Consider the following 25,994-nt stretch of genomic DNA (forward strand, 5'->3'; position numbering starts at 1 on the left):
AGCGTCTCACAGGATCAGTCCCATAATGTGGATGAAACACTTTGAAGGGCTCAGTTCTGCGAAGTCCTGAGCACCTTCAAACCAGTGGGAGCTGAGGAAGCTCTATATCTTGCACAATCAGGTCCTTAGTGTTAATTTTTTCCAGCGTAGTCTACTGTTTGGTATACCTTTTGTAAATGTCGGCTGCTTGTTGTAAGAGTTAATCTAACACTCATCTGTGTAATTTAAGGGACTGCAAATTGTAAATGGTCATTTATATTTGGATCAGTTGCTCAGTTAGGCAATAGATTTACACAGTGCTTCAAGCAATTTACAGTCTCCAATGTCATCTCATTCCCAAAACTGTTAAGCTCTGAGTTTTTATTCCATATTTCAAGAATGCTTTAACTCTCATGTAGCAGAAGACATGCAATACAATAAAGTCTTATAGCTAGATTCTGCTATTAGTTACACCACTATATAGAGAACTGCATCAATAAAGTAACTGAGATTAGAAAATGTCTTAGATTTTACTAAAAATCTAAAGTCTCATCTCTGAAATTGTTATAAATTATATGCAAGATATAGCGCATAGACTTGTAAAACTGAAGTGAAAATTGGTAAAGTTTATTGCTCTGAAACGAATGCAAAAATTCTGAACTATTCTAAGTATAAACTTATTAAATCTTTCACAGCAAGCTAGATGTGCCGTTGTTTAATGATTTCCTTGCTAAAACTCCAATCGTACCCAGAAGAACTCTTCTGAGATCATAATGCTCCCCTTCATCTGCAGTGCTCTACTTTCAATACTTAACACCTTCCCAGAGCGTGGGACATGTCCTCTTTGGGGGAGTGTGAAGCACTAGCTGTGGGGAAGCAAAATTAAGATGACTAGGTCTTTAAAACATTGTGAGGCTGTAGTGGAGCGAGACTCGCTTGGTTTCATTTTCCTGAAGGGGGAGCTCAGCTCTCAAAAGTTTGGTGACTCAGGGCCAGATTGTGATGCTGTTTTTATTTCAATACAAAATAGAGTAAATTGGGTTGGATCTCAGTGTTAATATATTACTGAATAGTTCCTGTTTTTTAACAAAACAGCAAATAGAGCTGGTTAATAAAAAGAAATTGATTGAAATTTGTTTCGAAATTTTGTTTTGTTTTGAAATTTGAAATTGGCATGAACCAGAGCGTAGGTGGTCAAGCCTAGTGGTTCAGAGTCAGGGACCAAGAGTCAGAACCAAGCATCAGAGTCCCATCCAAGGGAGTAGGGCAGGAGCAGGCCTGCAAGAAAGTGGGAAACAAGGCAGTCACAGGAGCAATCACTGTTGCAGACATAACCGTTGAGCAGCCACTTGCCTAGTGCTGCTGCTGGGCTTAAGAGCAGTCCTGGTGATGCCCCTCCAGCCAGTCGGAGAGTCTGGCTGATCAGAATGTTCAGCGGCATGTGCCAGGCTCAGCAGCAGGCCCTGATTCATGATAGAAATATTATCAAATTCAGAAAGTTTTGATCAGCTTTATAGTTAGTCAAAAAATGAAGGAGATCATGAAAACTTCATTAACATTTCTCCCTTTCTTTTTCAATTTTGAAATGTTGCAATTTGACAAATTGTGACCAACTCTAAGTCCTGCAGCTGTTCCCATGTGCAGAACACTGAGTCTGTGTGGAGCCCCATTGAAGTAAATGAGGCTTCACACTATGGTTGCCATCTTTCAAATGCAAAATAACTGGCATCCTCCCCCCACAAGGCAAGCCCACTACAACCCCAACCACAGGACAGCTCTGCAACCCCGAGCCCTCCCCTCCCCCCCTTGAGCAGACACTTATAGTATCTATACAGAAACACACACAGATAAAATTGATAACATCATTTTCTTACCTTGGTCGTGTTTCTCCAAGCTGCTTTGTTTATGTCTGTCACAGAGATTATTTTTTCCCCAAACTGTATTGTTCTGTGTTTTAATTATATACCTGAATGTGAACGTTTTGGAACTTTATACGTAAAGAAAATCCAATGAGACAAATTCAAGAAATAGAATTTGCTGTTTGCTTTTTCTATTTCCAGCAATTTATTTTTAATGGCAACATCTTAGCATCTTTAGGTGGACACAGAAACTTTTAACAATTTACCCAGGTTAAAAAAAAGGCAGATTAAATTATTTTTCAGGCAAATCCATAAAAAACCAGCCAAGTGCTAAGCCTACTTCACACAGATCTAGAGGTCTGCCTGTGCAGAGAATCTTGGAGGATCAGTGCGCAAGTTTACTAAAGATCTTTCCAGGGGAAGGTTCTTTAAAATGTAATAGCAAATTTCAGTTTTGCAGAGTGAAATTCACCAGAAAGTGTGAATTTAATTTTCTTCTACAAAAATTTTTTCTAATCCATGACCGTAGAAAGCAGCATGCAAAGAATATATAGGCCATCCAGTGCATACAATTAAAGCAGTAACAAGAAAAATTACTATAGAACAGATCTTGGCTGAGGTCTAACTTACGTAGGCTTTTGATGTCATAAATATACTCTATAGTATAACAACAGAATGTAAACCCGCTGTCCCCTCATTAGGAGGGAATCATTTTGTTCATATAAGCAAGATTTAAAGATCTCTAATCAGATCACTATTTAGCTACATTTTGGAGGATGTTCATGCAATGAGGTGACATGGATAATATCTGAGACCCAAGATGTGATGACCCAAAATAACTCCACCTTAGTTATATTAATTGATATATCCAAATGGATGATGATTTCCTTTACAGCTATTTATAAATGGGTAACAGACTCAAGAGAGCAGCCTGGTGCTAGCTTGTGGCCTCAGTGTTTAAGTGCTTTATGGTGATTCTTGTCCTAAATGCCCTAGGAGGACAGGCATAAAAGCACTGTAGACATAGTATGCTCAGCCTCATATTGTTCTGCAATGATTCCCTCTGGATGATGCTTTTATTATCTTTGCTAGGTTTTGGTTAGAGCTATGTCCCGCTGTCTTCCACTTGGTATCAGGGTCCCTTTTTGACTATATTCAGTGCAGTCTGCAGGAGAGGAGGAGTGAGTAGGGATATACTAGATGTTCACTCCTTCACTGACAAAAGAGAATTATTAGCCGGGGGGAAAAACAGAATAAGACGCTAGACAAGCCATCATGGTTAGGCCCATCAATTAAAGGTTTGTGCTGTGCTGATGCTCTTTCATCATTGATGTTGATTTTATCAGGTCTGGCCAGTGTTGTCATTCTCATAGCAAGCACTTTGTATCAGTATTATTCAAATCACAGCAGTATTAACCCGTGTCCACTGATGTGCATGGTTCTTAGTTTTAAAGTACAGTGACATTAATCACTTTACTTTAAATGTCAGTTTTTCAGGCTTTTGGATTGAGGTATTTCAGGTCTATCTGAGACACATCTCAAATGGTAAAACAGACTTTCTGTCATTAACTTTAATTGTGTTATTTTTAAAAAGGAGCTCTCTGTCCATTAATGAATCTGAAGCTAGGACGAGCAAAACCTCTGGGGAATTTTCTGATATAACTTCCTGATGCTCACAGTGACCTATTTTATCATTTTATGTGTTTTCTTTTTCATGTACATAAGCAGTCAGACCTAGTTAATCCAAGCCAACTGGTGTATTGAAAAAATGTGTTTGCAATCTGTGCATATATTTTAACTCCAACCAGGCTGGACCTTTAGTGGATTCTTGAAGGCAATTTAAATTATCCAAGGTCAGAGGCTAATAAATTAATGTGTATTAATTGGATCCAAACTTCAGGTCCTTTATATGGGTGTGCAAGGTCCTAAACCTGCTCACTGCTGGGTGTGTGCTGCGTGTAATGAAGTCTGAAGCAGCAGAGAATGTGTGCCAGGGGACTCTGGACTCTTGTGCATGCTATGCAATAAATAGAAGCACTCTAGAAAGGGGAATGAGGCCAGCATGCATCTCAGATCCAGATAAGTACCAATTTGATGTAAAAGAATAAGATTGGACCATATCCCCTATTTAGTAGCCAGGCATTTGTGTATTTCCTGGAACTTACTTTTTGTTTGTTCTCATTCTCAGAATTTCTCATTAATATCTGAACAACATCAATTGAGAGCATATTACCCATATTATAAAATCTTGACCCTATTGAAGTCAATGGCAAAACTCCCATTGATTTCGGTGAGGTACCCATAGTTCCTAGCATTCATATTGATAATCCAGTGTGCCACGGAAGTTTCTAAATCTATCCTCCATCACCTCACTTCTCTTTTGTAAATAGATTTTATTTCAGAGAAAATATTTTATTCCCCAAATCAAAGTCAGAGAGGCATTTTTTGCTAAATAAATATGGAAACTCCCCTCCCAAATACTTTGGCCTAAAATAAGCTTCCACAAAGACAATGGTTCCAATCCTGATCACCCTACTAGTATATGAATAACCAGCAGTAGCTGATTGAACAGGTTACTGAGTGATACATTTCTGCAGATCTGAGATCAGAATCTGGTTCTTAATCTGATTAGCTAGAGTCAAGGGAGCATTGCCTGTGACTTTCTTCTCAGCTTTAACAAGTGCCAAATTGGATTTTTTTTGGAGTAAGGCTAGAAAAATATTGTATTTATAACACCCTATACAATTCTTTGGAATACTATTTTGATTCTATTAATGATTATATATATATATATATATATATATATATATATATATATATATATATATATATATAATTCTCTAGCTCGTTTTCTATCTATAACTTTCATGCTACAGAAAATGCCATCACTTGCTTTTAAAAATGCTATCTTTTTCTATTTAAAAGGATTTAACATAAAAGGTCCATAATGGAAGAATTTATAAACTACTTATAAAAACAAAATCAACCATTAGATGGCGCTAATAAAAAAGAAATATTCACCATGCTTCATGATCAGTTTTATATGAGAACTCTGTGAAAACTGCTTTGTTTTGCCATCTGTTTTTACATGTAAAACACAATCAGTTACATTAAATAGAGAAATAGGATTTTTTATATAGTTTGTTTCATGGACTCTATTTTATAGAAGACATTGCAATATCTGTCCGGTTATGCGATTCTTTGCAAATCTGGACGTAGTTTTCTTCTCAATCTTCTCTATACCTTATGGGAGCAGGTTTTGCTACATTTTAAATTGAATAGTCTCTCCCCAGCCTAGATATCTGTGGGCAGGATTGGGCTCCCTAGTACTACATGTTGTATTCCATGTGTTTATTAAAGAAATATTATTAAGCAATAGTGCATGATTTTGTGCTACAAGCTGGAAAAAGGCAACAATGATGGGCATTATGTCCTGAGTCAAAGGTCTATTATTTCATGAACATTGGGAGTTATGTTTATATCATCATAGTGGGTACTTTGATGCTTTGAGAAACTTCCTTACTACACATTTTCCAAATCCCAATATTAGAATATTGGATAAAAACTGTAGCCAAAAATCTACATGCATGACTGTATGCAGTATCTATTATTTGTTTGTGTGTAATGCTATAAGAAAAGGGTATGGCCTTTTAGGCTTAACATTTAAATCGTTGAGGATAAAATTGCTATCTAAACATAGCTCGTGGAGAACATATGTCTCTCTGTCTCCTGTAGAACATCAATACAAATACTTCAGGGAAGTATTACATATTAGGCCCCAATTCTTGGATGTACGTGTACTATGTGTGATTGGGTCTGAAAGGCTCCTAGCTCAAGAGTTTGACTGCTTGCTAAAGAAGCATAACAGTCAGCTACTACTTCGCTCATCTGCACCATTTTATCCACAGATGGCTGAGAAACTGTCTTAGTCTGCATGTGCAGAAACTTTTTTTTATTCAACTCTTCCTCTTCCCCTTCCTCTCTGGGGCACAGTTTCCACTTTTTTGGGGGAACATTGTAAATCACTGTTCTAATTCTTCATTTTTCTTTTTCTCAGTGTAACCTTACCCCAATAAAATTTCCTTGTGGGTAACTGTCAACTTGCTGTCTGGATTTCTCTATATATTTTTCTTTCTGCATGTTTGTATTCAGCAGCTTCAGAATGTGACTGCAAGACATCCCTCAGAGAGAAGCACAATAAATTTTTGCAAGGTCTTAGACTAAAGGCAAACATAGATGTGATCCATGCTTTGATGTCAGCTTCTGGGCAGAGTGTTTCATACCTAGACTGGGCAGCCTCCTAGTCCTTGAAGATGATGTAAAAGGTGTTGAAGAAGCCTTAAAAGGTTGGAGAGTTGAACAATATTCCCAGACAGGGAATATCAGAGTTGCCCATTTTTGTGTTGGTCTCACTCAGTAGACCATATAGCTGTTATATTCTGTTATAGGTCTTTGATAAATACTTTGAAATGATTGGCCAACCCACATGCTGGAGCCAAGAGGCTGAGCCAAGTCTTGTGAGACACTGGAGTTTCATCATGAACTTTTCTGGTGCTCAACACCTTGCACCCAGCAGATCATCTACTGAAGAACAGATCAAAAGCCTGCAGCAATGATTATATGCCTTGGATGCTTCTATCAAACTTCTTGAAACCTCAACTCGCCATAACCTACCACTAGGTCAGACTTTCTCATCCAAAATACTGCTAAATTGTACTAGTAAATCAATATTGCTATGCCTCATCCCACTGTAGGCCAATGAAGAGTGGGTTGTAGTACTCGGCTGCCCACTGCCCTTTTCCGTGGTGGTGAAGAGAAGCCTTCTCCTCGGGCACAGGGCAGCTGCAGAGTCATCTTGGGTTGTTGCTGCACCCATGCTGCTTCAGTAGCTTTTGCTGTCCCATGTAACAGTGGATCTTCCCCTCAGTCTCCCTGTCTGTGCAAAGAGGTCCTAAGGAGAGGTGAGCTCTATGCCATGCAAGCCCCACACATCACTCCTGGAATCCTACCCTTCCCCCACCCCCACTTTGAACAGCAGACCAGTGCAAATTTAGCTACAATGGACATCTCCATGTCTGTGGGAAGATTTGCACTTATAATCAGTCATTCACAGAATGGGAGCACAGAGTTCACTTGGAGTTCGGCACTGTGGATTCTCTATCTGCCTGTGTCTAAATCCCAGTTTTTGGCATCATCAACACTAAACCACTGCTTAGCTCATTAAAATGTCTTCTCTAAAGCCTGCAATGTCTGAATCAGGGGTTCTCAAACTGGGGGTCGGGACCCCTCAGGGGGTCGCAAGGTTATTACATGGGGGAGGTCGCGAGCTGTCAGCCTCCACCCCAAACCCCACTTTGCAGCCAGCATTTATAATGGTGTTAAATCTATAAAGAAGTGTTTTTAATTTATAAGGGGGGTTGCACTCAGAGGCTTGCTATGTGAAAGGGATCACCAGTACAAAAGTTTGAGAACCACTGGTCTAAATCATCCACCTCCCTAAATCACTCCTCAGCTTTACCTGAGTTTGAAGGCAGGTGAGAAGGAAGGAATGAGGTTCACCAAGTGACTGTTATCTGACAGTGCTGGAGGATTCCTCTGATTCCCGTCAAAAGCCTTACACTGGCCTCTCTGAAGATAAAGCTCCTGACTCACTCCTAGAAGATCTGTTTTTCATTTCTGGTACAGAAGGACTTTTTAAGTTAGAGACTGTGAAAGACTCCAGAGCAGAAATCGCGCTGCTCCTTGCGGTCATGGCCCTTTCAAATCCATTGGTTGCATTTACTTAACAGATTATAGATGGCTAGTTAGTTAGTTAGTGGTTGTGGCTGTGGTGGTTAAAGCCCAACCTGCTGGAATCAAGAGTTTGCATGAGAATCTCAGATTTTGTTTTTTTCAAAAGTAAGTTTCTAGCCATTATGGATGCCAAGAAAAGCATGAAATTGTGAAGTGAGGGCACCCTAAAGATTCAGAAATAAAAAGAACCTATACATCTCATGGTTTTTATGGCACTCATGGTTTTTTGGGTCCTGACTCATGATTTTTGAGTGTTTGAGGTTGACTACACTGCTTGGGGTTGACTATACTGGAAGAAAGGGGAAGCAGATAGTAATGAATATAAATCAGAAGTTAGGAATTGTAGAAAATTGATAATGGAGAAATCTGTAGGAAGCAGAGCCAAGGGCAATAAGAAAGAGTGTTTTTTAAAAATATATTGGGAACAAAAAGAATCAGGACAATGATATTGGTCCATTACTAGATAGAAATGGTAGAATTATCCACAATAATGCAGAAGAGGCATTATTTTTCACATCATAATTGAGAGGCAAAGATTTAAATTAGCTCGAAACAGACTACTCTGCCCAAAATTAAAAATGAGAGAATAGCTTGAGTGGGTGCTTGAATCACTGTTAAATACATTGTTAAACATTTTTAATATAGCTACAGAGACAATTAGTTTTTGGGATTATAGCATTACAATAAGTTACAGAGAAATTGCTTTTCTTACATGTGTCAATATCATCTCTTGATATTTTGAAATACAGCTCCACAGCACTTCTAATTGTTTCATCCCTTCAGTCATATGTATTGCCTCTCCTTAGTAAGACCACTTTACACTGAGTGTACATGAAAAAGTGGAGCGAGGTGACAATCAAAGACACCCCACACAGTGTGACACAATAGACAGTCTTTGCTTAAGAGAGACAGAGGACAAGGCATAGCATGGGTGTTGCAGGTCAGGTGTGAGGTACATTGGCCAAGCTGTATGAGCTATCTTGCACAGCACTGACCGTCACTTCAGCACTATGAGACCATCACTTTCATGAGCCCTAAATTCACTCCCAAACTCTTTAAAGTGCAATAGGTGACATGAACTAAAGATAGGAGGTGTTAGCTCCTAAAGGGATTAAAGTAGAATTTTGTTTAAAAAGGCCTGATTGGGAAAGGCACTGAGCACCTGCAACTCCCATTGAAGTCAGCAGGACACATATTGAAGTCCTGTTTTAGTCCTTACTCAGTAACCTTCCCTGCTCACTTGTGCCTGAGTAAGAAGTGAGCAGGAGTCAGGACTTCAGGCTCTGGCAAGGTTTGAGCCATGGTACTCAGCACCTATCACAGTGACGACCAGCCTGTGTTTAGGGGCCTCTCGTTGCCCTCAAGGTTTTAAATTGTCACCCCGAGGGCAACCGTGTTAACAAGGAAATGTGAATTTGATTATATGAACTGAAAATGTGTTCCCTTAGCCCCACACTGTGGCTGTTAGACGGAAGTGTTTGAATCAGCCCCATTCCTGTGGGAAGTAATAGTGGGCATCATCTCCAGGGTGCAGCTCCAGGGACAGCTTTGGTGTTAGCTGTGTCATGAGCTGTGGTTCCTATCGCAGCCCCTTAGCAGTTCTCTTACTGGTCCTCTCTTGTGCTGTAGAAGAGGGAAGAGAGAGTAGCTGTATTGCTGCCCTACCTGCTGGGCTGTGGGAACCCCAGGAAGAGCAGATAGAAGCTGGACTGACTGCCTGATCCTAGGGGACTACATAGTGAACAGTGGCTGCCCTCTCCCACATATATACCCAGGGAAACCCAGAAGAGGGGAAAAGGAAGAGAAGCTGAGACTAACAACAAATTATGGCTCCCTATTTCTCTACCCAAGCCCAAGTTAGAGAAGTTTATGGGAAGCTGGAGACAGACCCATAAAAACCATACACCATCTGCACCTGAGTAGTGCAAAGGAAGCACAACAGGGTAGATAATCTTTTTTAAAGTACTGATTGTGGCCCCTTGAACTTTCCGAAATAATGTTTGGCCCAAGGGCTGAAAAGGTTGGACACTACTGACCTCTCAGGATTGGGGCGGACAAAGCAGGAATTAATTTATGATATATTTATTTATAAAATACTTTCTTCTTTGAGTGCTGGTCCCCATCTGTGTTCCACTTTGGGTGTACAGATGCACTCCATGTGTCTGGAGTCAGATAATTTTTGAAAGCAGTATCCGTTGGTCCATGCATGCTCCCTCACTCTCCTTGTGCCTCCAAACCAAGGGATAAAGGGTGGACAGGACAGATCATCTCTCTTCACTTCCTTCTTACCATCTCATGTCCTGGGTTGGAACCTCCAGTGTTCAGATCTTCATGTTCCTTACTAGTAGAAGAAAAGATTTCACCAGGAAATGCTATTTGACCAAATGGAAGCATTTTTCCATCTGGATGCAACAAAAACTTGTATCCTTAGAGTCAGCAGATATCAGCATCTTATTTTAGACTATCTTCTGTGCCTCAGAATGACTGATGTCTCCATCAGCTCTTTACAGGTTCACCTGGCAGCAGTCAGTGCATACCACCCATCTTCTCGTGAATATTCTATTTTCGCTCAGCCCCTAAGTAGTAGATTCTGGAGAGGACTAATCAGATCTTTTCCACCAGTAAGGTTTCATGGCTCGTGGCTGTCACTTCAGCCAGAGGGGTAGGTGAGCTCAGAGCACTGATGGTAGATCCACCTTGCACCATATTCCATAAAGCCAAAGTCTCATTACATTTACATCCTGAGTTCACCCACAAAGTTGTTTTGGACTTTCAGCTGAACCAGTCAATCCACTTACCTGTGGTTTTTTTTTTTCTTTTCTGAAACCACACACATCTGAAGAAGAAAGGAGACTTTATTACCTCAACGTTCGATGACCCTTAGCTTTTCATCTGGAAAGGACAAAGCTAATCAGAAAGTCATTCAGTCTGTAGCTGAATGAGTCCAAGATCAAGCTACATCCTCTCAGAGGATTTCTAAATGGATCTTGCGCTGTATCATACTCTATCTGTTGTCACATCTTCCTCCCCCTCCAGGAGTGAGGAATCATTCTATAAGAGCTCAAGCAACATCAATGGTGTCTCTTCAAGAAGCACCTCTCCTGGACATTTGCAAAGTTATTCTTTATGCTACTCTGATCACTGGCATGCAGTTTCATGTGTTTCATGGTCACATCTCAAATTCTGTACATTTTCTTTCCTCTGATCACTTAAGTCCTTCTCTGAAGACCAGAACCTAAGAAACCTTCCTTCCACCTCTATTTATGTGACCTGCTTATTGGGTGCTTATCAGATGGACACAGACACACACCATGTATTACCCTTATCATACTGTAGGCCACTGGACTTCTAGAGCTGAGCCAAAACTAGGATTTTTTTTAACTGAATGACACCAGCCTGAACTTTGGTGGTTTGCCAAATCTGATCACAGACAAGAGATGGGACTGAACCCTGGCCTGTGGGACCTACAAGCCAATACTCAATTGCCCTTTAAAAGAGGGATGGATTAGAAGAGTCAGACCAGGTAAAATCACCATCTGTTGGATTGCCCCGAATTAGGAATTACAGTATTTATCTTTTATTGTAACTGACTAAGCCAGTCTACCAAGGCATTTCCACCCTTTCTTTTCTGCTAGACCTAGGGAATAATCCTTTTGTTTGAGCCAGGCATGTGTGTATTTAGAGGTGACCCAGAAGCAGGGCCGGCTCTAGGATTTTTGCCGCCCAAGGCAAAAACAATTTTGGCCGCCCCCCCCCCCCCCCCCGTTTTTAATTACCCCACCCCCGGCCCGCCTCAACTCCGCCCCTTCCCTGCCTCCTCCCCCCAGGCTCTCAAGCCTAGGAGGGAGGGGGAGAAGCGGCGCCCGCGCCGCGGCCGCTCGGGATCTCCCCCTCCCTCCCAGGTTTGAGAGCCTGGGAGGGAGGGGGAGACTCCGAGTGGCCGCGGCGCGGGCGCCGCTTCTCCCCCTCCCTTCCAGGCTCTCAATCCTGGGAGGGAGGGGGAGCAGCGGCGCGCGAAACGGCTGCTCGGGATCTCCCCCTCCCTCCCAGGTTTGAGAGCCTGGGAGGGAGGGGGAGACCCCGAGCGGCCACGGCGCGCGAAACAGCGGATTCGCGCGCCGCTGCTCCCCCTCCCTTCCAGGCTTGAGAGCCTGGGAGGGAGGGCGAGTAGCGGCGCGCGAGCGGCAGCGGAGGTGAGCTAGGGCGGCCGGGGCACATTTTTAGGGGCGGCATTCTGGCGCCAGCCATGCCGCCCCTAAAAATGTGCCGCCCCAAGCACCAGCTTGTTTTGCTGGTGCCTAGAGCTGGCCCTGCCCAGAAGGTGCTAGAGCCCTTGAGACTGATCCTCAGCTAGTATAAATCAGCCTCGCTCCATAGACTGCAACGAGCCAAGACTGACTTGCACCAGCTGAAGATCTCGTCCTTATGGGCCAGAGTTTTAAAGGTGTATAGGCATCTAAGATGCAGATAGATGCCTATTGGGAATTCTAAAAGCTTCCCAATTCTTTTAAAAATCTGGCCCTATAAGCTTTAGCAGCTAACAAGTCTGTCTTCAAGGTTATGATTCAACTGGCAGGCTACCAAGTAACTGCTACAGGTTGGTTTATCACATCACTTGAGCCAAGCCATTGAGTGGGGTCAATTACTATGTTTTATAGCATGTATTAGAGCCTAGCAAAATGCAGTAGCTTAAAGTGATCAATAATAATGGATGCTGACTTGGTGGAAGTGTCACAGCATCTCATACACAGGTTGCAGTACTTGACCTCGTATGCACACCTTTTGAGGAGAAAAGACAAGTAAATCTGAGTTTAAATGCTGCCTTACAAAGCAGACCAAAGGTAATCATGACTGAAGATCCATCAAATATTAGCCAGCGGACAGGGTTTGTTTCCCCTGAGAACTGTCATCACAGCAAAAAGACCATTTGTTCAAAACTGAAAAATGATCCCTAAATGCTGTAGTCTGGAAGCATGCTGTAGTACCAGTACCCCAGTGATCACTGTAACGCTAACATATGGGGTTACTTCTGCAGTTACAAAGATTATTTTCATGTCATATAATTAAGTGAATAGTCAGAGGTGATTGAAAAAGGCCCTTTCTTATCTCTACCCTCAAAAAAATGGAGAGAGTCATCTTGTTTTCTCTTTGCATTCACTGAAAGGAAAAAAGAAACACAGCAACTTCCAGACAGGATCAAAAGAAACAAATAACCTACTGGAAGACTGAGTGAGTGATTTGCACTCACAGACCATCCACCCCAGGTGGCATTTTGTTTGTCCGAAGATGTTTCCATCCCCTATTGTGAAACAATTGTAATGTTTATTATAGCCCTCTTATGCTTGAAATGAAATCCTCATGGCCGTGAAAAACACAGAACTGGCATCAAGTATCAGGGGGTAGCCGTGTTAGTCTGTATCCACAAAAACAACAAGGAGTCCGGTGGCACCTTAAAGACTAACAGATTTATTTGGGCATAAGCTTTCGTGGGTAAAAAACCTCATTTCTTCAGAACTGGCATGGTTCCAGTGAGAGTGTAGACTAGACATTGTCTGGGCTAGGGACAAGCGTCATCATGGCCCATTCATTGGAAGAGTGACAAGGGAGACAGCACGGTGGGGCAGAATGGGGTTATAGACAGGGGGGCCATGAATCGCATGCATGTACTGCTCATAAAAATGTATGCATGGAAATATCATGGACACTACTACTGGCCATAACATGCAGGCTGCTACAGGTTGGGACTGGGAATTCTGACACCCACATGCACATGCGCATGAACACAACCTTTTTATTTAGGCTGTGTGCCGTTTCCCAGAAAGTCAACCTCACTGAGCATCATCACTTTGGCTTATCCCGGTTGGCATCTTTATGGGCAAAAGCAGCTCATATAGAAATGTTTCCTACAAAAACCGAACAAAAGTCCAACATTAAATCTTTTCTTTGGAGGTTAAAAAAAAATCTTTACCTGCATAATTGATCATAGGGACACAGTTCAATTTTAAGAGCGCAACATTCCAAATTAGGGGAGTTTGAGGCCACTGAAGAAAATAATGGCAGTAAACCTGCAGCTTCAGACCACCACTTGAAAAAGTTATTCTCCAAAAAGGCTATGCTGGGCAGGGCCATCTACTTAATTTCTAATTTCTTCATGAAGTATACTTTTGTTTATTTGTTCTGTGAATTGAAGCTTGGCAGGAAACTCATTTATATGATTTTTTTTAATCCATTATTTTTCCTCATTGTTTCTTAATGCTGTTATTTCCCACTTCTCAAATAGCACATTAAGATTCTTGTACTCCTTTCCCTTTGAAATCTGACTATTTAATTACAAGGGCAACCTCACCAACCTGCTATATGCATAGGTTGAGACAAAATAGAATTTTCAAGTTTTCCTTTGGGCAGTCCTATAAAATTTAGGCTACAATACATAATCTAATAAATGTTAAAATGGTGATAGATTTAAATAGATATCTCTCTTGCTTTGTTTTATCATGCTGTATTTGAAGCCAGCTCCGATGCTTCACCTTATATTGTGGCTTGCAGAGTCAAGCCAAACCCCATAACGCAGGGGTCGGCAATCTCTGGCACGCAACTCGCCAGGGTAAGCACCCTGGCGGGTCGGGCCAGTTTGTTTACCTGCCGCATTGGCAGGTTCGGCCGATCGCGGCTCCCTCTGGCCGCGGTTCGCTGTCCCAGGCCAATGGGGGTGGCGGGAAGCCGCGGCCAGCACATCCCTTGGCCTGCGCCGCTTCCCACAGGGGTTGCCGACCCCGTCATAACTTCTCTCCTCCTCTCTCTTTCCCACCTTAGTGTAGTATCTGAACTTCTCACAATCTTCAAGAGCTTCCGGCATTCCTGGTTTGAATTATTATATAATATTTATATTACAGTAGCATTCAGGCCCATGAAATACATATGAAAACCACATGAAACACATCTGTGCCTGTGCTCATATAACTGGCAAACACAATGGCATTTCTATCCAAAAATCCAGATGGCTCTAATGTGTCTGGTATCGGTTATAATATATGGAAATATGTACAAGAAAAAATTGTAAACCTTTATCTATTATAAACCTGTCATACTTTCTGAAAATAATAACTATGTATATAATTATCATTTATATATAGCGCATGAATAAAAATTTCAAGATTTTTGTGGTAAATTTGCATCACCTAACATTAGTATAGTATAAACCTATTGGATAAGCATTGTATAAACCTATTGGAAAGATGAGGGATTTACAAAAAGACTTGTTTTTCCTGAGTCATTGTTTCTTTCATATTTCTGTGCTTCCGTCAGTATGTAGGTAAATGGGAATATAGTTTTGAGGTAAGTATACTAACGCTTGCAGTTCCTGTGATAAATTCTAGTTTAGTATCTCCCTCTCCTTGTAGTAGTGTGGTACAAAAGTGACCTTTACTTAGTATCTTTCAGTAGACTGTATTTCAAGATGATAGATCTTAACTTTTCAGTTACTCAGTGTGCAGTACCTATATGTGTAAATGTTTTATGTGGAATGCATTAGTTTTTAGAGAGACTGATAACTCGGGTACATCTTCAAAATCTGTTGTTGATGGAAGATGTACACACAAGTTCCTGTATACTGAGTCAAATTGTTCCCTCACATAAGCATCCAGGGCACCTAGTAGAATTTAGTCAGAGAACAGAATTTGGTTGATTATTGGAACACGAGGAGTAGATTTATATATCAAGTCTGCTTCTCTCCAATCAAATGCAGTAATTATGTCCTTTGGAAACCATAACTGACTTTGCTAAACAAAACCCCATTTAGGGCTTGATGCCTATAGAAGTGAGTAGCAAAGCTTGCATTGCAAGAGCAAGCACATGCTGTTCTAAAACAATACATTTCCCCCACAATACAGCATAAAGAGTGATAGTGGAGAAATACAGAAGCATATCTTTCCAATTAATTTGAGCAACTATTCTTATATTGACTGAATAGTCTGATAAGCCTTTGCAATCATGACTGACTTAACATGCAGTGATGTGTCATTAATGTGGAAGCATTCTCCGACATTAACTTCAGATTTACCAGTATGCATCATTAAAAAAAACTATAGCTTTTGCTGATCTGACACTTTTTGTAAACGTATGGGGCCCATAAACTGAAATCAGTGAAGCCATACTAACTTATACCAGCTTGAGGATCTGGCCCATAAATCAGATCTTTCAGTAAATTGCAATCTGATTACAATTGATCTAAAAGGACCCATGCATTTTTTGAAAGGAAAGAAAACCCAGATTTTGCTCTTCTTTCTTATATTTTTAAAAGGACACATTTAACTGAAAGGAAAACAATAGGGGAAGACACTCGTCTGGCATAAGTTAACATAGCTCTTTTGAAGACAATGGAGCTATGCTGATTTACACCAGCAGGGCCGGCTCCAGGGTTTTTGCCGCCCCAAGCAGAAAAAAAAAAAAGCCACGATCGCGATCTGCTCTACCGCCGTCGCTTCAGTTTTCAGCGACAATTCTGCGGCTGGTCCTTCGCTCCAAGAGGGACTCAGGGATCCGCCACCGAATTGCCGCCGAAGAGCCGGATGTGCTGCCCCTCTCCGTTGGCTGCCCCAAGCACCTGCTTGCTGGGCTGGTGCCTGGAGCCGGCCCTGTACACCAGCTGCCAGCTCTGACCCTGCTTGTCTGAGAAAATCAAATACATTGGTCTGTCCATTAAAATAATGCATCACTGTATATGTACTTCCTGTTGAATCTGCTAAATATATAGTATGTACATATGAACATGCAATACATTGAGATTATTAAATCTTTTCATTAATTTGTCTACGTAACACTGCTTTTCCTTTAATAGAGAAGTAGACAGATGAGAGGGATATGAACATGAAGCAATGATACATAATAAACAAAAATTGATGTTCAGTCTGGTTACTCAAAGTGACATTATAAGGACATTTGTTCTTGAATTTTCTTTGTGGCCTCCTCATGTTTTATTTTTTACTTTGGAAGAACAATTGGGATGGCTGCAATGAGTTATACATAAAATACTAAGTAACATTTTGTTGTAGGGGTTATATTAAATATAACTTCAAAGAAAGGTCTCAATCAGGACTAGCTGTAATTTCTGTGAGTACTGCACTTTCTGTTTTTAATGATAGTACTTTCTATTAATATCAAACTAATTTTAAAAAATAACCTGCAATTCCATTCCAGAGCCTATATAAAGTCTATATATTGACTCTCCCAACATACTGTACAGATGTATGCAATGTATATTGGTTCAAGACATTAAAAAGTTGCTTTACTGTATTCTACTCAATATTAATTCAAGTGACAAAAAATGTAAAGCAGCTGTTTAAACTCTTCATACACAAAACTCTATACAGGTTTCCAGAAGGCTATTGTTCTGTAGATTTAAGGTGCAACTTTTATATATTTATAGGAGCTATTCATGAACATTTTCCTCCCAGTAAAAGTTAAATTTTCTTGTTTGTTCCAAAAAAGGATACCTGTCTTCTATATAAGCTGCACAAACTTGTTCATCCATCCAACAATCTGCAACTCATAAGTTTAGGATCGCAGGATGTTCCCTCACGTGGTACCCCTCATACCACTTGAGTTTTGAATTTTAGATTAACACAGCACAAGAAATAGAAGTGAAATTTAGTAAAATCCACTGAGCTTTGCCTGACTGTAGTCAAAACAGAGAATCTACCTCCCCAGAGTTTATTGTGAGTCTGTGGAGGAAAGGATTGCGCCTTTCCCCACACCAGGATGACAGGAGCTGGGAGCAGTCTAGCAAACATTAGGTTGGTAGCTGAAAGCAGCAAAGCCAGTTAGCTGCTTGAGAAGGAGGCAGGGTTCTCTGAACTCTCCAGTGTGTGAACATCCTACCTCCAGCTTTGCAAAACACATCAAACCTGGACTCAGTTTGAGTGGGGTCACTGTTATATTGATTAGCAAATCCCTGAAGTATGAACTCTGCTGGAAGACAGCCTCATGAGTTTGTTATAGAGGGACAACAAATGCTAGCATGAGGCAGAAGGAAATAAATATTCAGTGCATTCATTAAACAGAATAGCATCTCTATCAAGCTCCTTGTTGAGCACCACTGAAATGAGAGATTATGGGAAAATGTATATTTTTCATAATATCATGATGGAGGATCAATGCCAACATTTACAGTAATTTAATACAAAGTACCAGATAAAGAGCTTTGTACTGTGTCCTGCAACTATTCCATAATATGCTGCCTCCTGCAATTTTATCTGAGGATGGACTTGATGCCATAATAGCTCTTTCCCATCTCAATTTACTATGATTCTATATGGAAATATAGGGGCCAGGAATTGAAATTATGGCTGGTAGTCAAATTCTTCTCATCTAACGTTTTTATGTGGAACATATGCACATATTATTCATTATAGTATTTATTATTTACATTTCAGTAGCTATCAGGGATCAAGGAACCACTGTGCTAGGCACTGGACACACATGCAATAAAAAAAAAATCTTAACATATAATGAGACAACAGGTGGATAAAACAAACAGATGTGAGTTGGGGGAGAGAGAACAAGTGAAATAAGTGTAGTGAGCAGTGGTCTCAGCATGCCACTTGTCCAGCACTGCCAAGTTCTATTATTTGTTCTATTATTTGCGCCTCATGGTAATTGCTCCCAGTTCACTTGTACCAAGTCCTTGCTCCTGCATGGAGCTCTGTGTGGACAGGTTCCTGAGATCAAGAAAAGTCCCATTGGAAGGGTCTACTGACCCAGAGCTTCATGAAAGATCAGATCCTAAACTTGTGATTGTGCACATTTGTGTGTGGGTTAAAACTATCCAAGTTTTAAGAATATCCTCCAGCAATAGAACAGTGCTCACAGATGCAGCTAGACTTGAGAGTATCACCTTATCATAATTTCCCTGATGTACTGTTATAGATGCATAATAGAACAGTTTACTAATTTTCTTTTATTTGTTTTTGCTGTCTTTATATTTGCTTTTACAATTTTTCTGTCACGCAGACCCACACCTTTCTTCATATAATCACCCAGTCGTGTCTGACAATAAGCAAAATAGAGGATGGCACCCATGGTCCCACTGTGGAGACTTGTAATGGTAGCCCTCTTCAAATGTGGATGCTAAGAAACTACACAAGGCTGGAAGTTTTTAGGAATATTTTTTACAGCCCCACTGATTATTTCCTTTAGCAAATTATTTGAGGTTGGTATTAAAAAAGAGTGAAAGAAATGTATTTCAGTTAAGATTTTCCCTGAATAATGCTGTCTTTCATTTTCTACTTGTTAACTCATCTCACTTCCTTTTTTGGTTTTATACTCATAAATATTCTAATATTATAGAGAGACAAAGTTGATTATTATTAGTTAAATACAATTCTAGATGCATTAAAATATCTGGGGCCAGATCATAGTTCCACTGATTTTAATGGAGCTTTGACGATTTACACCAGCTAAGGATCTGGATCTTTTTATAGATGTATAGTCCAACATACACAGGTACTACTAATTACAAAAAAAGACTCTGTTACAGACAAATATGTTCAAAAACTCATATTTATTTTTAAATGTGTTTCTGTTATCAAAATGTGAGCAAAATGTGTTTCCGTTATCAAAATGGATAATTTAAATATCCATTTGCTATTGACTGAGTCATAGGAAACCTGCTAAATGCTCCTTGCCTTACTCACCAAGAGGTCCTATTGGAAGTAGTAGGGCCACTTATGTTCATTAACAGGAGCAGGATTTGGCCCTAATTTTTTACATGCATCCCTGATTCTACAAACATGCATATGCTTGCCTTTAAACGTAAGAGTAGTATCTTTGAAAGCTCTGGGTGAAGTCCTAGCAAAATTCCCATTGACTTCCATGGAGACAGGATTTCACCCTATCACACTATTCACGTGTTTAAAGTTATGTACCTTGGAGTTTGCGGAACCAGGCCGTAGTATTTATTCACTCCGACAACACTCCCATTAAAGTATATGGGAGTGTTGCCTGATTATAGATTCCAAAATTTTATCCATTTATGTTTAAGTATCTTGTTTTAAAATATTATTTTGTCAGAATCTCGTTCCTGAGATTTAGTCTCTGGAGAAGGTTAATTTTCATTATTGCAAAAAATGAAGATTTTATAGTGTACAGTGTTTGTGAGTGAGCAGAAGGCAGACTCAGGTATATGTTCCATTAACAAAATAAATGGTTCATTGCAAAAAAATGTTTTGCTATGTAATGGCTTTGCAGTAGTATACTGAGATACGTTTTTTTCTCAGTATACTGTATAACAGCTAGGTAGCAAAAAAAAAAAAATGCTGAGATTGTTTTTCTCATTATTATATTTTAAAAATATTTCTAAATGTTAATTCACCTTTCATTTAAATAACATTTCATTGGTATCTTTTCAAATAAAATGATTCATAATAATAATTTCCTCTAAGCAGTTTGATAATACTTAACTATTTTTCCATCACTTTGATGTTTATAATTACATGCTAGAACTGCTAGGGTAAAGAGATCTTCAATTTTTATTTTATTATGTTTGTCATAATGCATGTGAATTGTATGCTCATCAGAACATATTTATTTACATATACTTGGTGAGTAAGAAAATACAGAGGCTTGCTCTTAAGCTTGTGAGTGTTTATATAACTAAAGCTACTTCAGTATAATCATTCTGATTCTGGACATTAAAAGGAAAATCCAGACTGGTTTGTATGTGTGGTATATTACCCAGTGTAATTGATTGTTTTCCAAACAAAGGAGCTTTTTCTGTAATAGCATTAATAATGATAGAATGGAGGAAAATGCTGTTAGGAGACAATTGAAAAGCTCAATAATATGCTAGCCTTATATGAAATTATACACTGAATAAAAAGGAACAGCTGATGAAGGCAGCAGTATCATTTCTATGCTTGTTTTCATTTCTGGTTATATTAGAGAATGATAGAAGCTTAATTGATCTTAAAAACATATAAGTGAAATATTTTTAATGCTTTGAAGAGGGTTATTTAATAAACAAGCTACTTCGGTTAACATTACTAATTCTTTCCTCTTGTGATTAGTGAAAGATGGCTTATCTCCCAACACTGAATGAGTATTAAATGGCCCTGAATGATTTAGTAAAACAGATGTAGGCTTTTCTTTGGGAATTGTATAACAGTTTGTTTTGAACTGAGGAGCAGGCCTCTGGGGAAGCTTTACTTAAAGAATAGACCCAGGAGAAATTACGCACTGCATAAAATGTTGAAATGTGACATATGTCAATCCAGCATGAACTGTAAAGTAATATTATCTTCTGCAATAGAGTGGAGAGATGTTTGGGTAATATAATTACAGCTATTGCTCAAGTCTTAGGAGAAAATAGCATCTTAAAAAAAGTGTTTTAACAAACGAAATTGACAAGGATATACTGAAATTCATATCCATTGTCTCAAGGTACTGTAATTGACAGCATGTCACTCTGTGGTTCCTGAAGGCCACCTAAGGAAGGTGCAAAATATGATACAAGTCTCTGGGTTAAAGACCATTGGCTACAACTCCATTACTGTGATTAACCAGTAAATAATCCATTATATATTAGTAACTTGCAGCTTAAATCCATGAGGTCCCTTAATCAATGTGGCCCAGCATGCCTACGAGCAACTCAGTGGCCCAGCTTCCAGAGATATCCTACTCCATACCAGAAGTGTCTCTTTTTACAGTTTTCCCTATGGGGAGAATTACATAGCTGGTCTTCATTCCTGTACCCAATAATAGGGTCCATCCTCAGCAGTGATGTTGCCACCAAGTTTCCAGCACTTTGTGTCCCAATACAAAGCTGGATGCCTTCCCACAACATTCTCCTGATGCTGTGTCAGCTCACCTGGACCTTAACACATTGAACCTGAGTTGTGAGGTTTGCCTTTGGCCTTGGAAATATCGAGCGTCCCTAGAACTAGGCTCGGATTTCAGCAGGGCTGACTCAGCCCATCATATTTCTGAGGCAAATACACTGAAAATGCAGTTTAATGTGTGAAGGTCTTTTAGATAAGACTTTAAAAACAGGTTTTAACTGCTTCATGTGGACACTTAAGCTCCCATTGCATTTCTTGTATGACTAGGGGCTCTCCCCTGGGTGGTTGGCCAAAATTTCCCATCCCTGCCCCTCAACACACACTGTTTCTATTCTCCAGTTGGTTGGTAGTCTCCCCTCTGTGACCCAGTGTTGGTGTATGAAAATGCTGGTTTTTGTAAAGCACTTTGGGAGCCATAAGGTTGAAAAGCTCTTTGAGAATGTAAAATATTATCAGCTGCTGGATTTTTATTAAGCAGCTTTTTCTGAGATGCTGCAGGCATCTATGAGATACATTGGTTACCACTGTAAGAGCTCTTGTACACTGATTACTGCAGAAGACAGCATACAATATACAAACTTCCAGACAGCAATTTAGATGTAGCTTTGGATGATAGTTCATTTATCCACCCCCTCATTTAAAATAAGACATAACAACTTATTCAAAGCTTTGTGTGTACTTTTCTGGGAAGAAATGGTTGAGCAGGGTCATTTGTTTCCTAGGATAAGTCTTCATGGCAAATAAAAAGGTGTGTTCTTAACTCGTTGGCTAACGTGCATAAACTAACTCAGGTTAAAATAGCAGTGAAGAAACAGCAATTCAGCTTTTAACTTATGTTAGCAGCTTGAATTGAAGCCTATAGGGAAGCTGGAGGTTGAACTCAAGCTACTAATCTAAGTTAGGAGCCGAATTGCTGGGTCTTCACTGCTGTTTTAACTTTAGTTAGCTAAATTTTGGGGGGAGTGAAGGGGGAGTGAGGACATATCCTCAGATTACTCTCTCATTTGGGATTGTCCACAAATCGGAGTCACAGTAGGGCTGATTTTACTCTTAGGGAAAGGGTTTTGCATGGCCAAAGCACAGAGCAAATTCCCCATTTGATTCACAACGACTGCGTGTTTTTTGATGTGTTGGCCACCTTCTAAAGTTACATTTAACAGGAGGAATTTGGGGCTAGATTGTGCATTTTGTGCACTTTGAGGGAGGGTCATTACATAGCAGCACTAGCTCTGGAGGCATCATATCTCAGAGGAAAAATTCCTCCTGGGCACCTTGGTTGTGCTGTATGTCAATGACTGGGATGTGGGTGGTCCAGCTTAATGGTTAGACCCAGCATCATGCCTATGGGTTACAGCTGGCATCTGAGGCCAGATTACAGAGTTGAGGATCAGAACTGGGTTCCCTGGAGTGGGACGACAGGGAACAAGCAAGGACTATCACAGCCACGGGCAGATGTTTTGAGCAGCCACTGAGCTGCTGCTGCTGGGCTTAAGAGCCAGTCTGCTGACTCTTCCAAACAATCAGGTGGTGCAGCCAATCAGGCTGCCTACTCCAGGTCAGCTGTGCTCCATAGATTGCCCAGAAACGTTCTGCATTGCAGACTGGGTGCACTGCAGGCCCTGATTCCTGTCTGTGTGTAGGGAGGGATGTAATTTGCTATGGATCTTATCAAGCTGAAGTTTAGTCCCTCCCTCCCCCCATTGGGCCAGATAACTCTGCTAACCAAATCCATTCTCACTTGCTCCCTTGGGGAGCATATGGCACATGACCCCTGCACTCTCCTGACGATCCAATGCCAAGATCTTGCTAGCCTTAACATGGTGATATAAGGAAAGAATCCCTAGCCCCTGTTTCCATGTGTGGCCTCATTAGGGCTAGTCACAATCTATCCCTTAGCTGGTATAAGGTTGGATGACTCTAGCCTTGTTTGATCACATCACATAAGCATTTCAGAATGCTCTATACAATACCATAGAGCAAAGAGGTGGGGGAAGCCTTTACATTTATTTTCATAAACTTAAGAGAACTTCTCTGTCAGGCACTTCAGCAAACAGGGGATCTTTTACTGGAGAAGTATTGAGTTCATAATAAACACTAACCTTGAAAGGCCATTGATAATTAACAATACACGATATAATGATTGGTCTAAACTAGAGAACTCAAGCTTCTCTTGAGTAAAATCCTTCTCCCATCTACATGCTGATTTCTGGGGGAGGAGGACGGATAGGATTCTATCCAATAATCCAGTGTTCCAATAAGTTCTGGAGCAAGGCACTTGAATAAAATTTACATTCTGAATATGCCATTGCTGTGGGGGACAGCTGAGTTGATGTTTAATCTTTTGGAAGGACAGATTAAATTTCACCTTGGGTCATATGTTTGACACTGCTGTTCTACAACAATACAGTCAGGGGCTGCTACTGTACATTTTAAAATATGGATTATATAATTCTCCCGCAGATGAGAAATTGAGGATGTCTTTATGTGTATGCTTGAGATAAAGGTTTACTTTTGAATGTTACCCCATCTGTGGATAGAGTACTAGGTGTTTCAGAACTGGTACCAAGTTCTTTAGTAAATACTTTACTTCTTTTGTAAAAACAGTTTCCTAATGCTTTGTTTTAGTCTCCTGTAGCTCCCCCAACAAAGGAAATATATGATCTTTAGATAGGAAGATGCTGCATATTTTAAAAAGAATGTGTACAGATTTCAAGGAAAAGGCTGCCTGTTTTCCTTAGGAGGTACTTTAACACAGAGCCTCCAGCACTTGGTATGCTCACTCTTGTAACACACTTGAAGTGTACCTACTTTTTCTCTTGCTCACGTGTATGTGTGTGTATAAGCAACATTGTACATATGGTGTTGATTTGATATACTATGAAGTAAGACAGTCTGTTGTAATCAGAAATCAAATGCAGATATGGGGGCCTCCCCAAATAATTTCCATCTCACTCAGAGTTCTCCATTGGCACCTTCCTGTGAAGGGGTTGTGAGGGGAACATTTCCTGGACGGAATAGGCTTGGAGCCATACTGCACTTCCCTGTGACTGCTGTCATGTCAATGTTAGCTCCAGATCAACAGTGTGTGAAAGAATGCTGCCAAATCTAGTTCCCTGCCATTACCTTGAGTAACCGCCCCATAACCAAAAACCTACCGCAATCACACCAAGTCAAATCCTTGGGGGAATGCAATTTGGACAGCACCACAATCCAGAGACATTTTACCGTGGCCTGTTGAGGCACTCTGCTGGCTCTGGGGTTCTGCTCAATATTATATTAGTGCTAATCATTTTAATTGTATTATCAAATTTTTTGAGAAGAGAACTGAAAAATATTTTAAGGATTAATTTTTTGGAAACAATGGTTGACTGTTGATGTGTGTAAAATCCACCCTCAGTTGCACACGCTATAATCCCCACAAATGTAAAGGTGAGGAATATGGAAAGGGGGGGCAGGACTTTGGACTGGACCTTTGGACCTTTGATTCCTTGAACCTAAACATAATTGCTTTGTAATAATATTCACTTGCACTTAATTTGAACTTTTTTTTACACATACATCACAGTTCCTCACTCCTTAAATGGCATGGCCTTGGCATACATCTAAGAAAGGTAAGCCCATTATTTTAATCAGAAATGTGAAAAGTGGCACGATCTAGGGTGTTGGTGTTCCCTGTGTCATAGAGCTGTACAAGTGGTAGTGGTTACTTGGTGGATGACGCACAGTTTGAACAGGGACGTTTGCTTTAGGATGAAACACTCCTTTCTTGTGACTGCTAAAGTAGCTAGATTAAGATTAAAATTATTAAATATTCAATTCACAACATTAATTCTCTTTCAACAATTATTTCATTTATTTTGTTGTTTGTTTGTTGTTACAGCGGCTCACATTGCGGCATGTCAACAGCAACCAGTGTCTCGATGAGCCATCTGAGGAGGACAAAATGGTTCCAACCATGAAGGACTGCAGTGAAAGTCGTTCCCAGCAGTGGCTGCTACGTAACATGACCTTGGGTGCCTAAAGCTAAAGAGACTTCCCATGTTCCTTCAGACCTTGCAAAGTGTCTAGGCTTTCATTCTTCACTTATTTGAATCAGAAGAAAGGATATTCCTCTTCCTTTGTTCTTGGTGAAATGAAAGGCTTTGAAGCCCTCTTAGAAGTCCAGCTGTCAGAGCAAAGTCATTTGGTTTTTTGCTTGTTATGGCATGTTTGCACATGCCCCTTTGAAAGTTGTCCATTCAAAAGAAGCACATTAGAAGCTATAAATAGCATAATATATGCTACTATCAATACCAGACACACTTGGAAAAGTATTTCCAGAAAGACCTTTGAGCCTAATATCAAAAGGTTTGGGGGTTTTGTTTTCTGGTTATGTCACATAATATTGCTTGAAAGTGACATGATGTGAAATGCCTTATGACACTAACTTACGTTGTGAAAGATTATATCAGTTCTTTTATAAATGTAATGTATTTGTTCTGGCCCTCCATAGCAACATGATGAGGATATTAGTTGCTCTCTAGTGTCATTT

The 25,994-nt window shown here is 40.2% G+C and overlaps 1 protein-coding gene across 1 annotated transcript in view; it reads left to right on the forward strand.

The window, feature by feature from the left end:
• Positions 1-25,484, forward strand: part of GALNT13 (polypeptide N-acetylgalactosaminyltransferase 13) — a 324,991-nt gene extending 299,507 nt beyond the window's left edge. The window contains exon 12 of the mRNA XM_065413193.1: positions 25,344-25,484. Within this exon, the coding sequence (XP_065269265.1) occupies positions 25,344-25,484 (141 nt within the window). The remainder of the gene's footprint in view (positions 1-25,343) is intronic.
• The last annotated feature ends 510 nt before the right edge of the window (positions 25,485-25,994 follow it).

The sequence above is a fragment of the Emys orbicularis genome, chromosome 11, assembly GCF_028017835.1.
Source record: "Emys orbicularis isolate rEmyOrb1 chromosome 11, rEmyOrb1.hap1, whole genome shotgun sequence".
NCBI lineage: Eukaryota > Metazoa > Chordata > Testudines > Emydidae > Emys > Emys orbicularis.